The sequence below is a fragment of the Notolepis coatsorum genome, assembly GCF_963971535.1.
Source record: "Notolepis coatsorum genome assembly, chromosome: 6".
In the NCBI taxonomy this organism is placed as follows: Eukaryota; Metazoa; Chordata; class Actinopteri; order Aulopiformes; family Paralepididae; genus Notolepis; species Notolepis coatsorum.
This window is the reverse complement of record NC_140170.1, coordinates 156,148,095-156,164,836: the sequence shown is the minus strand read 5'-3', so window position 1 is coordinate 156,164,836 and position 16,742 is coordinate 156,148,095. Positions and strand designations below refer to the sequence as shown.

Genomic DNA, 16,742 nt, shown 5'->3' with positions numbered 1-16,742 from the left:
TACTGTATACAGTGTATATATATTTATATTTACTGAGAAACGGAGGCATTAATGTGTACTGTATACGTATATATATTTATATTTACTGAGAAACGGAGGCATTCATGTTTACTGTATACCGTGTATATATTTACTGGAAAGTCTCATTGAGATTAAAATCGCAGTAGGCCTACACAATAATTACAGACGATTCGGTCAACAATACATAAAACAATACACAGAGATATTCCGTCTGTCTGATGGAAAACAAACATTTACCCTCCTTAGTTACAGTATCTTGTATAAGACTTTTAAAACCACCCAGAGGTACGTGATTCAGCTCAGTGCAGCTCTTCCTGCTGATTATTCCATACTAGGGATTTGATTTACTTCTGCAATGACAGGTTGGGTTAAGGCGACCTCTCACCTCTAACTCTGCGACATCACGTCCTGCCTTCGTGTAGTACTTCAGGAAGTCCTGTGGGAAGTTTGGAAACAATATTGAATGTGTTGAAGGTGCAATAATAACATCTAGTGCAAGACGAAGAAGTTAACTGTTTATGGTAACTTTAAATGTTTTTAGCTTGAGAAAAAAATCATTTTGCACTCATTATATTTTATATTTATTTTGGTACAATTCGATTACATTGTGACTTATAAATTTACATTTACATTTACATTTAGTCATTTAGCTGACGCTTTTATCCAAAGCGACTTACAAGTTCTGTACGACAAGACAGCAAGAAGGGTACAACTCTATCAGCTGAGTAACAATGTTCATCAAGTGTTGCGTGTTACAGTGTAGGTTAGTTTATTAGGACAAGTGCATGACAGTAAGGTTAGTCAGGGTTAGATTTTTTTTTTTTTTTTTTTTTTTTATCATTTCAGATAATGGTTGAAGAAGTGAGTCTTTAGTCGACGGCGAAAGATTGGACGGGATTCGGCTGTCCTAACTGGGATGGGTAGTTCATTCCACCATTGTGGGGCAAGGACTGAGAATAGGCGGCTTCTCTTTGATGACCCTCCGGGAGCTTGGATAGGAGTAGGTCTGAGGCGGCCAGAAGATGCAGAGCGTAGGAGTCTTGAGGGTGTGTAGTTAGAGACCATTGACCGGAGGTAGGCGGGAGCGGTTCCCTTTGCTGCACGGTATGCTAGGTCGAGGGCCTTGAAGCGGATACGTGCAGCAATGGGGAGCCAGTGCAGGTCCCTAAGAAGTGGGGTGACATGGGCCGACTTCGGTAGGTTTGATATCAGGCGGGCCGCTGCGTTTTGAATGAGTTGAAGAGGGTTGGTGGCAGTGGCCGGGAGGCCAGCTAGCAGTGCGTTGCAGTAGTCGAGGCGGGAGATGACTGTTGATTGGATGAGGAGTTGGGTGGCTTCTTTTGTCAGGAAGGGGCGTATCCTTCTGACGTTGCTCAGGAGGAATCTGCAGGTTCTGGTTGTCGCTGCGATGTGAGCAGAGAAGTTCAACTGGTCGTCGAGGACAACACCAAGGTTCTTGGCGGTCGGGGACGCGGTCACAGCTGCATTCTCGATTGTGATGGAGAGGTCGGTCAGGGGGGAGGATTTGGCCGGCAGGTGGAGCAATTCTGTTTTGCTTAGGTTCAGTTTGAGGTGGTTGGTCGTCATCCAGGCGGAGATGTCGGACAGACAGGCCGAGATCCGCTCAGAGACGTGGATATCTGAGGGAGGGAAGGAGAGGAAGAGTTGAGTATCGTCGGCATAACAATGGTAGGAGAAGCCATGAGACGTGATAATGTTACCCAGTGATTTAGTGTAGAGGGAGAAGAGAAGGGGTCCTAGGACCGAGCCCTGGGGGACACCCGTCCGGAGGGGGCGGGTGGCCGACAGAGTCCCTCTCCATGACACTTGGTAGGAGCGGTCGTTGAGGTATGATGTCAGCCATGTCAGCGCAGATCCAGCCACTCCCATTCCTGCGAGGGCCGCGAGGAGGATCTGATGGTTGACTGTGTCGAAGGCTGCAGATAGATCTAGGAGAATCAGGACAGAGGAGAGGCCTTTCGCTTTTGCTAAGTGAAGTGCCTCTGTGACCGCAATGAGGGCCGTTTCTGTGGAGTGGCCAGTCCGGAAGCCAGACTGATTGGGGTCTAGGAGGTCATTCTGTAAGAGATAAGCAGTAAGTTGGTTGGATACAGCACGTTCAAGTGTTTTAGAAAGAAAGGAGAGAAGAGAGACAGGACGATAGTTGGCTATGACGGTGGGGTTCAGGGTTGGTTTTTTTATGAGGGGCGTGACTCTGGCTTGTTTTAGGGAGGTGGGGACCACCCCCGAGTTGAGTGAGGAGTTGATAGTTGCAGTTAGGAATGGGAGGATGTCCGGTGCTATGGTCTGGAGGAGTGGGGAGGGTAGCCGGTCCAGCTCGCATGTAGTCGGACGGTTCGATAAATGATTGTGACAATACAAGTGTTTTAGAGGTACACACACACACACACACACACACACACACACACACACATCACACACACACACACACACACACACACACACACACATCACACACATCACACACATGCACACTAGTGAAGACACATCAGGGAATGTACCTTCAGCAGTAACTGATACTTCATGATTCTCTGAACAGGCTTGATGAGCAGATCGTTGAGCTGCAGTCTGTGTCCCAACTGCTGTCTGAGGTCCTGCCAGGTACATAGAAATAATGAATAAACAGGTGTATATCCCTGTCTATATTCCTGTCAGGTACATAGATATAATTAATATATACAGGTTTATATTCCTGTCAGGTCATAACATAGGTATTGAATCATTAATATACAGGTTTATATTCCTATCAGGTCACAAACATAGATATAGAATCATTCATAAACAGTATTGTATTTATGTTAGGTCATAAACATGCCATAATGAATATACAGTATTGTATTTATGTTAGGTCATAAACATAGATACAGAATAATTCATATACAGTTTTCTATTCCTATCAGATCATAAAAATGTCATCAACCAGTGACCTCTAGGCTAAAGAGCCCCACTTGGTATTGGAATGTGTTTACAGTTTTTATGTTGGTCTGATGTGTAGGTTGGCGTTGAGTGAGGACAGGGGAGGGTTTGTTTTGCCAAGAGAGGTCTGGAGAAATTCACTGCATAATAAGTTACTAAAAAATAATCCGCAAAAAAAGCTTTAAAAAGTGCAATACCAAGCGGGGCTCTTTCGCCCCGAATTCACTGTTTGACCTTATTATACATTTAACCCTTTCACTACCACACTACAAAGGGTTAACATGTTCACTACCACACTACAAAGGGTTAACTTTTCACTACCACACTACAAAGGGTTAACCCTATCACTATCACACTACAAAGGGTTAACCCATCACTACCACACTACAGAAGGTTAACCCTTTCACTACCACACTACAGATGGTTAACCTTTCACTACCACACAACAGACAACAGAGGGTTAACCTTTCACTACCACACCACAGAAGGTTAACTCTTTCACTACCACACTACAACGGGTTAACCCTTTCACTACCACACACACTACAGAAGGTTAACCTTTCACTACCACACTACAGAAGGTTAGTTAACCCATTCACTACCACACTACAGAAGGTTAACATTTCACTACCACAATACAGAAGGTTAACCTTTCACTACCACACTACAAAGGGTCAACCCTTTCCCTACCACACTACAGAAGGTTAACCATTTCACTACCACACTACAAAGGGTCAACCCTTTCCCTACCACAATACAGAAGGTTAACCTTTCACTACCAGACTACAAATGGTCAACCCTTTCCCTACCACACTACAGAAGGTTACCCATTTCACTACCACACTACAACGGGTTAACCCTTTCACTACCACACTACAACGGGTTAACACCTTCACTACCACATTACAGAAGGTTAACCCTTTCACTACCACACTACAGAAGGTTAGTTAACCCATTCACTACCACACTACAGGTTAACATTTCACTACCACACTACAAAGGGTTAGCCCTTCCACTACCACACCACAGAAGGTTAACCCTTTCACTACCACTACAGAAGGTTAACATTTCACTGCCACACTACAGAAGGTTAACCTTTCACTACCACACTACAGAAGGTTAACCCGTTCACTACCACACTACAGAATGTTAACCTTTCACTACCACACTACAGAAGGTTAACCTTTTACTACCACACTACAGAAAGTTAACCTTTCACTACCACACTACAGAAGGTTAACACTTTCACTACCACACTACAGAAGGTTAACCCTTTCACTACCACACTACAGCATGTTAACCCTTTCACTACCACACTACAGAAGGTTGGCCATTTCACTACCACACTACAACGGGTTAACCCTTTCACTACCACACTACAGAAGGTTGACCCTTTCACTACCACACTACAGAAGGTTAACCCTTTCACTACCACACTACAGAAGGTCAACCTTTCACTACCACACTACAGAAGGTTAACCTTTCACTATCACACTACAGAAGGTTAACCTTTCACTATCATACTACAGAAAGTTAACCTTTCACTACCACACTACAGAAGGTTAACACTTTCACTACCACACTACAGAAGGTTAACCCTTTCACTACCACACTACAGCATGTTAACCCTTTCACTACCACACTACAGAAGGTTGGCCATTTCACTACCACACTACAACGGGTTAACCCTTTCACTACCACACTACAGAAGGTTGACCCTTTCACTACCACACTACAGAAGGTTAACCCTTTCACTACCACACTACAGAAGGTCAACCTTTCACTACCACACTACAGAAGGTTAACCTTTCACTATCACACTACAGAAGGTTAACCTTTCACTATCATACTACAGAAGGTTAGTGTGATAGTGAAAGGTTAACCTTCTGTAGCATGGTAGTGAAAGGGTTCAACAATTTGGAGGGAAAAGAACATGCTTCAGTTAAAATAATCACCATATTCTCCAGCCTGTGAGGTACTAAAGTGAAGGCCTCACCTCAAAGTAGGTCTCGATATACTCAGAGACAATGTGCTCCGACTTGGGCTTGTTCTGGCAGTAGACCACATACATGTGAAGACGACGCTCCTGGAGACACAGACACAGATCAGAGATCAGTTCCAGATGACACAGTTCGTGATGTATGTGTGTGTGTGTGTGTGTGTGTGTGTGTGTGTGTGTGTGTGTGTGTGTGTGTGTGTGTGTGTGTGTGTGTGTGTGTGTGCGTGCGTGCGTGCGTGCGTGCGTGCGTGCGTGCGTGCGTGCGTGCGTGCGTGCGTGCGTGCGTGTGTGTGTGTGTGAAAGAGAGAGAGAGTGAGAGAGAAAGAGGGAGAGAGAGTGAAAGAGGGAGAGAAAGGCAGATAGGCAGGGAGAAAGACAAAGAGAGAGACAGACAAGAGAGGGGGAGAGAGAGAGAGAAAGAGAAAGAGGGAGAAAGTCAGACAGATAGAAAGGCAGAGAGAGGGAGACAGATAGAAAGACAGGGAGAGGGAGAAAGACACAAAGAGACAGAAACATATGAGAGGGAGAGAGAGCGAGAGAGAGAGAAAGAGTGAGAGAGAAAGAGGGAGAGAGAGTCAGACAGATAGAAAGACAGGGAGAGAGAGAGAAAGACACAAAGAGACAGAAACATATGAGAGAGAGAGAGAGAGAGAGAGAGAGAGAGAGAGAGAGAGAGAGAGAGAGAGAGAGAGAGAGAGAGAGAGAGAGAGAGAGAGAGAGAGAGAGAGAGAGAGAGTCAAGTCAAGTCAAGTCAAGAGTTTTAATTGTCACGGCATACAGGTATACAATGAAATGCGGGTGGTCTTGCCCGCAACGATGTGCAATACAGTGGTACATATAATAGAATCAAAGAAGAAACAACATTGTGCAGTAACAGATAGCAGGTAACATGGAGTGACATCTCGGTATCTGTACATAGTTATTTACAGCGCATGTGTGACATGCTAGTTAGCTTTGGTAGTGCAATACACTGTTCCTGTTATTCTAATTTAAAGTGTCCTTTCCTTTGGCCATAAGTGTGCGTGTGTGCGACATGAGTGTGTGCCCGCTCATGTTAAAGTGTTAAGTGGCTGCTCGTGTGTGAGCGTGCACAGTGTGCGTGTTCATGTGTGCTTGTGTGTGGACAGTTCAATGTTCTGAGCACTCAATGTACATTGTTCATGGCTCTGATGGCCTGGGGGAAGAAGCTGAGCCTAAGCCGCTCTGTCCTAGTAGCTAGGATTTGCAGGCGTCTGCCTGACCTCAGCAGCTGAAACAGGCTGTTATTGGGGTGGTGAGGGTCTTTCATTATCCTGCAGGCTCTGGATTTGCACCTCTTGTTGTATAGAACCTGCAGGGGGGGTAGTGCAATACCCGTGGTACGCTCGGCTGAGCGCACCACTTTCTGTAGGGCCTTCTTGTCCTGTGCCGTGCTGTTTCCATACCAGGCAGTGATGTTTCCGGTCAGGATGCTCTCTACAGCTCCTGAGTAGAAGGACTGGAGTATCTTCCCCGATACTCTGAACTTCCTTAACTGTCTCAGGTGGTAGAGACGCTGTTTCGCCTTCTTTACTACTGTGCCTATGTGTGTTGACCATGTCAGGTCCTCTGAGATGTGGACCCCCAGGTACTTGAAGCTGCTCACCCTGTCCACGGTAGCCCCGTTTATCATCAGTGGTGTGTGTCCCCCCCGCTGTCCTCTCCTATAATCCACGATCAGTTCCTTGGTTTTGCCAATGTTCAGGAGCAGGCTGTTGTCCTGGCACCAGCGTTCCAGTACCTCCACCTCCTCCCGGTAGGCCTTCTCGTCGTTGTCCGAGATCAGCCCCACCACCACCGTGTCATCTGCGAACTTCACTATGGAGTTGGAGCTGAACTTGGCCACACAGTCGTGTGTGTAGAGTGAGTACAGCAGGGGGCTCAGAACACAGCCCTGGGGGGACCCGATGCTCAGGGTGATGGTGTTGGAGGTCTGACCCCCCACCCTGACCGCCTGGGGTCTTTCGCTCAGAAAGTCCAGTACCCAGGCGCTCAGGGCGGAGCTCAGACCTAGCTCGATCAGCTTGTCCACCAGTCTGGTGGGGACTATGGTGTTGAACGCTGAGCTGTAGTCAATGAACAACAGTCTCACATAGCCCCCCTTCTGACGGTCAAGGTGCGAGAGGGTGCTGTGCAGTACCTGGGAGACCGCGTCGTCGGTGGACCTGTTTGTCCTGTATGCAAATTGCATAGGGTCCATATCACTGGGGAGGGAGGCACAAATGTGGTCCTTGACCAGCCTCTCGAAACATTTCATGACCACAGAGGTGAGTGCCACCGGTCTGTAGTCATTTGGACATGCTGGGGAGGGTTTCTTCGGCACAGGGATGATGGTAGACCTCTTGAAGCAGGCAGGGACCACTGACTCCGCCAGTGATTGATTAAATATGGCGGTGAACACAGGGGCCAGCTGGTTGGCACAGGTCTTGAGTATACGTCCTGTTATGCCATCTGGGCCAGCAGCCTTCCTGGTGTTCACCTGCATAAATGCTCTTCTCACACTGTGTTCCGACAACGAGAGAGCGTCCCCCCCCCCCTCGCGGTTGCCCCCCCCCCCTCCACAACAGCCGGCGCGCCAGTGACGTCACTAGCCGGAGAGCCAGCAGCGCCACTGTCTACACCAAACCGAGCGTAGAAGGTGTTGAGCTTGTCCGCGAGGGAGGCGTCGTCGCTCCCCATTGACGGGGCGCTGACTTTATAGTCAGTTATTGACTTCAGTCCCTGCCATAATCCTCTTGTGTCGTTTTGTGCCATTTGTGTCTCCAGTTTGTCAGCATATGTCCTCTTAGCAAGTTTGACTGCTTTGCGTAGAGTATAGACTGAAGCCTTATACTCCTCCATGTTTCCTGACTCTCTACCCAGGTTGTAGGCGGTGGTACGAGAGTTCAGAGCTGCTCTAATAGTGCTATCCACCCACGGTTTCTGGTTTGGGAAAATCCGCACCGTTTTCCTGAGGACAATACCATCAGCTATTGTTGTTATGTAGCACACCACTATGTCTGCTAGTTCACTGACGTCACTGGCGCTTCCTATAAACATATCCCAATCCGTGTCTGCAAGCACGTCCTTGAGCGTGGCCTCTGATTCGTCGGTCCACTTCTTAGTCTCACGTGACACGACGGCGTCACGTGATCTCTGTTGATATGCCGGAAATAGCAAGATGGAGTCATGATCGCTCGAGCTTGTGGACCCCGTTAATGGCGGAGCGGCTACTGCCTTGTAACCCGCTTTGAACGGGGAATAGCAGTGGTCGAGTGTGTTCTTCCCTCTGGTGGAGCAAGCGATGTGTTGGAAAAAGGACGGCATCACTTTCTTCAGGTTGGCCTGGTTGAAATCGCCGGCCACTACCATCGCTGCGTCTGGGTGTTTGATCTGGTGTCTGTTGAGATGATCGTGTAATTCGCCCAGCGCTTTTCCCGTATTCGCGTGTGGGGGAATATACACGGCAGTCATGACGACTGCTGTGAACTCCCTCGGGAGGTGAAACGGACGACATAGGATAGAAAGATGTTCCAAGTCCGGCGAACACGAGTTTGAGAGGACCTGCACCCCCTCGGGATTAACCCAGGAATTGTTCGTGATGAGGCAGACTCCGCCGCCGATGGTCTTTCCTGAGCCAGCGTTGCGATCTGCATGTAAGACTGTGAAGGCATCCGAGGGAGAGACGCTTTTGTCTGGGGTCGTCGACGTGAGCCATGTCTCTGTGAGACATATAATGTTGATGTCTCTCATCTCCCGTTGGAACCGGACCCTCGCTCTCAGATCATCCATCCTACCCTCCAACGAACGGGCATTCGCCAGAAAGATGGATGGAATTGCTGGGCGGTAAGCAGCTCTTTTTAGTCTCAATCTGATACCTCCTCGTCTCCCTCTGTGTCTTCTCCTGCCGTCGCCTTTGTTCTTTTCTTTGCCGCCATTCTCCCGTCTGATTTCTGCTGGCCATTCTAGGTCAAAAGTGTCTCCAAACTCCTCTTTGAGCCCGGGGTTCAGGTCCATAAGTGTCTGACGGTCGTATGACGTACCCGCCAGTGTTGCTTTAAATAAAAAAGTAGCAAAAACAAACATAATAGCTAAAAGTGAGTACATCGTTGCGGAGCTAAAACCAGAGGCGTCTGACCAGGGAGAGAGAGAGAGAGAGAGAGAGAGAGAGAGAGAGAGAGAGAGCTTCATAACCTTATTATGAAATGGTTGAAGTGGCTGAGAAATAATGGTTTAATATGTCTTGGCTTATTGGAATATGTTGGATTTATGATGGAACGACACCAAACATGTGATTATCCAAACCTAAACAATTATCTTAATATATATCGACATCTTTCTGAATATCGTGATTTATTTCAGCTTTAAAGGTGCTATAGTAAACATTTGTATGTAGACGAATCATAAAAATAAAATTATAATAATAATAATACATCCACGGAGCTTTTAGAAAGGTGCAGAATAAAAATATAGCTTTTCCCCCAAAGAAATTATTGATTTATGAATTTATCATTTCAAATATTTTGATGGGTCCAAAATGAATGTTGTTATTTACACACGTATCCCCTCCCTACTTCCCATTTCCCTACATGAAATGCACCGGATTGGATAAATGACATGCTGATGCTCTAGTGCGACACCTAGTGGCTGAATGTTATCTCTAGCACCTTTTAAGTTTAGTGTACAGTACTGTGTCTAATCACAGTAGCTGATTTCCTTTTATTAATGATTCTCTGTTACGCTGGTTTGCTTTCAGACAGTCGGTCGAACTGACTGCACGGTTCGGCCAGCGGCGAGACATCTAAAACAAATTTCTGGTAATGACTGGCCTTATTATTCTCTCTCTCTCTCTCTTTCAGCAGCTGAGCTAACTGAAAGACAAGGTCACTGGCAGCGGGCCAAGAAGACATACTTCATACGCAGTCAGAGAGCTCTCCGAAAAGGCTCAAAGGGACCTCAAACCAAACACAACATGCACAGAGAAAACATACAATAGATACACTCACTCACTCACTCACTCACTCACTCACTCACTCACTCACTCACTCACTCACTCACTCACTCTCACTCACTCACTCACTCACTCACTCACTCTCACTCACTCACTCACTCACTCACTCACTCACTCACTCACTCACTCACTCACTCACTCACTCACTCTGGTGTAGTAACTCACATGTTTGATGAAGAGTGGGGCCAAGCTGTCTGGTTCATCCACACATTTCTCCAGCTCTCCCAGGAAATAGCTGTGTGACACAAAGCAATAAAAGGTCAGACAGTCCTCAACCAGCTGAACACACACACATACACATACACACACACATACACACACACACATATACACATATATACACATACACGCGGCGCACACACATACACACACACACACACACACACGCACACACACACACACAAACACACACACACAGCACATAGATGTGTTTTTGGTACATGGTGAAGGTACTATTGGGGACCCCACTTTTCATAATGAAATCTTTAAAAAATTGAGAGAGAGAGAGAGGAGAAAGGAGAGAATGGGATTCAGATAGACAGACAGACAGACAGACAGACAGACAGACAGACAGACAGACAGACAGACAGACAGACAGACAGACAAAAAATATTTAAAAATCACACAAAAACAATAGGGTTTCTGCACTTCATGCTTGAAACCCTAATATAATAAAGAGAGAGAGAGAGAGAGAGAGAGAGAGAGAGAGAGAGAGAGAGAGAGAGAGAGAGAGAGAGAGAGAGAGAGAGAGAGAGAGAGAGAAGATCACCTCTTATGCCAGTCGTAGATCTGGTGGATGTTTCCAAACACGATCTTGTCCTTCCCCTTCATGTCCTCAGGAACTCCTTGACTTGACATGGTGGCCATGTAGCCCTACACACACACACACACACACACACACACACACACACACACACACACACACACACACACACACAGACAGACAGACAGACAGACAGACAGACAGACAGACAGACAGACAGACAGACAGACAGACAGACAGACAGACAGACAGACAGACAGACAGACAGACAGACAGACAGACAGACAGACAGACAGACAGACAGACAGACAGACAGACAGACAGACATACAGACAGACAGACAGACAGACAGACAGACAGACAGACAGACAGACACACAGACAGACAGACAGACAGACAGACAGACAGACAGACAGACAGACAGACAGACAGACAGACAGACAGACAGACAGACAGACAGACAGACAGACAGACAGACACACAGACACACACACACACACACACACACACAGAACACACATTTACCAACACTTTAGCTGGAGAGGGGTATGAGTGGACCGTGTGGATCATGGTGATGTCATTGATTGATTGTCATTGGGGTTATCAGGCGGAAGCTCCAATCACAGATGTCTCATCGAGTTCCCCCCCGACACCTCCAGCAGGCTCAGGAGGATGTGTCCTAGGTCAGTTCAGTGGTCTTCAACTATGGGGACTTAACTTGATAACAAAAAATACTCTAAGGGACTCGACTAAAGTATAGACAGCTATGGAATTCTTAATAACAAATGTCTTCTCAGATGTTGGGTTCTGAGAGAACATCTTATCAAATGGGGGTTTGTGTGGGGTAATGTGTATCAATTTAGGGGTCATTGACATGGAAAAGGTTGATGACAACGATCCATAGGTCCACCACCACATCTATATCTCAACCACCCTGCCTCCAACATCTACACTACTGAACTGCATCAATACTTCCAGCGTTAACCAACTTCAACAAACACAGGCCTTTAGACAAGTTAAAGGAACACGGCGACATTTTGGGAATGAGACAAGAAAGAGAGAGACAAGAAGATAGATACCAGTTTCCTCTCTGTGCGTTCAGTAGAAAGCTATGTTAGCCTAGCTTAGCACAATGAATGGAAGCGTACATGACCGGTTAGCCTAGGCAATGACCAACTCTCCCGAAGGCTAACCGGTCATGTCCGGTTACATTCATTGTGCTAAGCTAGGCTAACGTGCAGCTTTCTACTGAACGCACAGAGAGGAAACTGCTATCTATCTTCTTGTCTCTCTCTGGAGAAGACGATAAGCTAATTTCCCAAAATGTTGGCGTGTTCTTTTAAGTTGAACATTTGCATTTGGACCCATCCTAACTATTTAGGAGCAGTGGGCAGGCACTCAGTGAGGTACCCGGGGACCAACTCTGGTTGTAGAGCCAGTAGTACCTGGGTCAAGGGCGATGACAGCCAGGAGTAGTGGCTACCCGAGCATGCATGTCTCTGGGTGTGGGAGGAAACCGGAGTGCCCAGAAGAAAACCCACGCAAACACAGGAAGAACATGCTAATTCTACACCGAAACCCCCTGCTGGGGTTCGAACCCAGGACCTTCTTGCTGTGAGGCAACAGTGCTAACCACTGTGCCGCCATACCAACCATACTGGACATATACTATACTATACACATCAAACTATTTCATACACACAAATGTCACTAAGCAATGGTTCAATAACTTTCAGAAGGGAATTCAGAGATCATGCAATTTCAGAATCTAAATTGAATGAATATAAATGCTATAATCAACTAGGCTACTTTGACACGATCAGTCATGGCTGGATTCTCTTTAATGTATGTGTCACTCAGCTATGATGATGAAGAATCACTGACCTCCACTATGAGTCCAAGGTCTTCCACATACATCCTCTCTGTCTCTACCAGCTCTGTCAGCACATATCTGAGAGAGAGAGGGAGGGAGAGAGAGGGGGGAGGGAGAGAGGGGGGAGAGAGGAGGGGGATGGAGAGAGAGGGGGGAGAGAGGAGGGGGATGGAGAGAGAGAGAGGAAGGGAGAGAGAGGGGGGAGGGAGAGAGAGGGGGCAGGGAGAGAGAGGGGGGACAGAGGAGGGGGAGGGAGAGAGAGAGGGAGGGAGAGAGAGAGGGGGGAGGGAGGGAGAGAGTGAGAGGGGGGAGAGGGGGGGGGGAGAGAGAGAGAGGGAGGGAGGGAGAGAGAGGGGGAGGGAGAGAGAGAGGGAGGGAGAGAGAGGGGGGAGGGAGAGAGAGGGGGGAGAGAGGAGGGGGATGGAGAGAGAGAGAGGAAGGGAGAGAGAGGGGGGAGGGAGAGAGAGGGGGGACAGAGGAGGGGGAGGGAGAGAGAGAGAGAGGGAGGGAGAGAGAGAGGGGGGAGGGAGGGAGAGAGTGAGAGGGGGGAGAGGGAGGGAGGGAGAGAGAGGGGGAGGGAGAGAGAGAGGGAGGGAGAGAGAAAGGGGGGGAGGGAGGGAGGGAGAGAGAGAGAGAGTGAGAGGGGGGAGAGAGGGGGGGGGGATAAAGAGAGAGAGAGGGAGTGAGAGAGAGAGAGAGAGAGAGAGAGAGAGAGAGAGAGAGAGAGAGAGAGAGAGAGAGAGAGAGAGAGAGAGAGAGAGAGAGAGAGAGAGAGAGAGAGGGAGAGATTGTACATCATGGTCAAGAGGTGGCAAGTATTAAGGAGGCCTTAAATCACTGATGGGCATCAAACTCTCCCAGCATGCGATTCAGTAGCACCCTGCCTGCTGGCATGTCCTGTGTGGCCCCCACTCATCACTGAATAGAGAAATAAAACATCTGTGTTTTAATGTTTTGTTTAACTTTTTGTACTTTTGGAAATTCTCAATAATTATTGACTTGGGGGGAAAAAACCTTTAATACCGGATACTTTTTATATTTAGCCTACTTGAACCTTTATTTAGTATAAAGTATATATTAAAATCAATTGTCATCTTCCTGCTGTTGGCTTCACATTCCTGGTGCAGCACATGTCATGATAGTTGATGGTTCATGAACTCATCTTGAGCTAAAGGGAAAAAGAAAGTCCATGTTCTTCATCAGTAAACTGTGCAGGACCAAGTTCTAAAACATCTGTACCTCCTACTCGTCGACGAATCAAAATGAACGCAGCTTTTTTCATATATGATAATATTTATGGTTGAAGTGCGTCGTTTTGTCTCGAGCGCGGAGAAGCATCTCCTTTTTTGGGTAGCCTATACCTATATGCATGCACACGCTCCTCTCCTCAGCAGAGGAGTCCGAGGAGGACATCCATCTGTTGTCTTTGTAATGTGCCTTACACTGACATACATGATTCTCAATTATATACCATTAGGGAGAGAGAATTCGGCGCGGGTTCGTGTGAAGGTCGACAACCTACATGCTCTTCTCCAGAGCGATCCCTCTGTCCTCTTCGCTGTCCTCTGCGGCGGACCATTGGCTTTCTGCGTCGTCAATCACGGTGCTCAGATCTTCCTCCGGGAGAATACTGGAGCTGGATTTGCGACTCTGAGACTGGGGGGGGGGGGGGAGATGAGTTATACACAACATCCATCACATTAAAGCTGTTTGGAAATGGGGACATGAACTCTCTCTCTCTCTTGGTGGAGGATCAAGTACAGAGTTCCTTCGACTTAAATAAAAGTGTTGGAAACCTTGAATAATTAATTAAACTGGACTTGATGAAGTCGTTATTCGTAGCACATATATTGCATCGTAGTCATGCAGCGAACATACATGCATTTTTCATCGCTGATCAAGTTTCTTCTCTGCGCTTGACCCATCCCTTCCCCCCCAAGGGCCGCCACACCCGGGGACCAATCCAAGTGCTCCTGTCCGTCTTCGCCAGGGACTTTGTTAGTGTTAGCGATCTGTTCGATTACAAGCACGGGCAGAACATGTGAACTCAACACAGGAAGGCCCGGGAGATACAGTACCCAACCCGGCAACCTGGTCCCCAAGCGGGATCTAACCCAGGACCTTCTTGCTGCCTGTGAGGCGACAGTGTTAATAACCACTACACCACCGTGCCGCATAATAATATCGGTACTCTAGTGGAGGTTATAGTCCTACATTCTAAACTCTACTAAAGCAAAAGTACAACTTTAAATTGTTCTACACAAGTGCTCAGGAGCATTCAGTCCTTGATGAATTGACCTCAAAAAGTGCTCAGTGGTCCAGTTATATGCTGGCTTAAATGGCTTCCTCTTAAAGTTGGCAGCAGGCTCCAGTTTAGAAACTTCACCAGCTCCTCACATCATTTGAATGCAAAACCTTTTTTCTTTAAACTCACTAGTAACTGCAAGGTTTCAGATAAATGTAGATTCACCATTAATATATTTCCTTTGAATATGTACTCTAGTAAAATGCAAGCGCCATAAATCTGTACTAAAGTCTACCAATCAATCAATTACTCAATCAATTTAAATAGCACATTGCATACATGGTTGCAATGCCGTGCACAAAAATGACAAAGATTAAGAGAATATATTTTTAAAGAAAGTAGCTGTGTCGAGGTCCCCTCCTTTCCCCCGTATGCCCCTACCCCACTCTCTTCCTTCCTTCCTTTCTTCCTTCCTCCAATCTCCACACCTTCCCTCATAAAACATGCTTTTGTCTCACACTTCCCCCCCTAAACCGTCCTTTTGTCCCCCCCTCCACACCGCCCTGTCACCTGACCCATGTTAAGTATGTCTGATGGAGACAATGAGGGACTGCCTGACCGCATGGAGATCCGACACATTTGTATCAAGCATGGAGATCAGATACATTTGTATCAAGCATGGAGATCAGATACATTTGTATCAAGCATGGAGATCAGATACATTTGTATCAAGCATGGAGATCAGATACATTTGTATCAAGCATGGAGATCAGATACATTTGTATCAAGCATGGAGATCAGATACATTTGTATCAAGCATGGAGATCAGATACATTTGTGTCAAGCATGGAGATCAGATACATTTGTGTCAAGCTTGGAGATCAGATACATTTGTATCAAGCATGGAGATCAGATACATTTGTGTCAAGCATGGAGATCAGATACATTTGTGTCAAGCTTGGAGATCCGATACATTTGTGTCAAGCTTGGAGATCCGATCATCACATGCATAATTGATGTTATCGTAATAGGTTGTAATACCTAAAAACAAAACACACACGATTAAAAGAGGGCATTCGAAAAATAAAAAGATAAAAAAAATAAAGCCCCTCTCCTGGCCGGCTGCGTGGGAACCAGCGGTGCTGTACTGTAGCGTGCAGTCAGTGGGACCGCCAGGCCAGACAGACACTTAATTCATTGAGGCTTCATCAGCAGCCTCCTGATCCAGGAAGCAGACAGGGGGGGGGGGGGGGGTGAGGAAACGACAGGGAACCATGAGGCTAAAGGACCTGCTGGACTAATATTCCTGTGGAACTGAATACTGAACTGAAGTCCAGACTAATCCTACAGCTGGAAGCACTTTTTCATGTACCCACCACCGCCACCCACCTTCTCTGCTGAGGTCATGGATGGACAGACAGAATTGGGGAAAGTAGAACTAGAATGATCGATGGGTGAATAATTGACCATATTCACACGCCAGACATGTTGCTCAGAGAAAAGAAACACAATAAAATAGACGCCAGTAAAATTGTTCTTAGAAAAGAAACACAATAAAATAGACGCAAGTCAAATTGTTCTTAGAAAAGAAACACAATAAAAATAAAACAGTAAAATAGTTCTTAGGAAAAGTCAAGGCTATAGGTACAAGTGAAGCTAACATGTTCCTATAGGTACAGTACAAGAGAGGCTAACATGTTCCTATAGGTACAGTACAAGTGAGGCTAACATGTTCCTATAGGTACAAGAGAGGCTAACATGTATATATTCTCTCCCCACCGTATGTATATTTCTCTCCCACCCACCCACCCCCTCCTAATGTACAGTCCCCTCCCCAGTATATACTCTGTCAGGATCTATGGGTAACAGTGCTGTATATTTGAATACCGTTTATGT

General features: G+C 46.7%; 1 protein-coding gene across 1 annotated transcript in view; it reads right to left on the bottom strand.

The window, feature by feature from the left end:
* The window catches only part of arhgef25b (Rho guanine nucleotide exchange factor (GEF) 25b), a 51,536-nt gene that overhangs the window by 12,814 nt on the left and 21,980 nt on the right, over window positions 1–16,742 (bottom strand). Inside the window, exons 3-9 of the mRNA XM_084317193.1 lie at window positions 14,124–14,257; window positions 12,613–12,679; window positions 10,735–10,838; window positions 10,131–10,200; window positions 4,955–5,044; window positions 2,544–2,636; window positions 407–457 (exon numbers count right to left, since the gene is read on the bottom strand). Of these exons, the coding sequence (XP_084173319.1) occupies window positions 407–457; window positions 2,544–2,636; window positions 4,955–5,044; window positions 10,131–10,200; window positions 10,735–10,838; window positions 12,613–12,679; window positions 14,124–14,257 (609 nt within the window). The remainder of the gene's footprint in view (window positions 1–406; window positions 458–2,543; window positions 2,637–4,954; window positions 5,045–10,130; window positions 10,201–10,734; window positions 10,839–12,612; window positions 12,680–14,123; window positions 14,258–16,742) is intronic.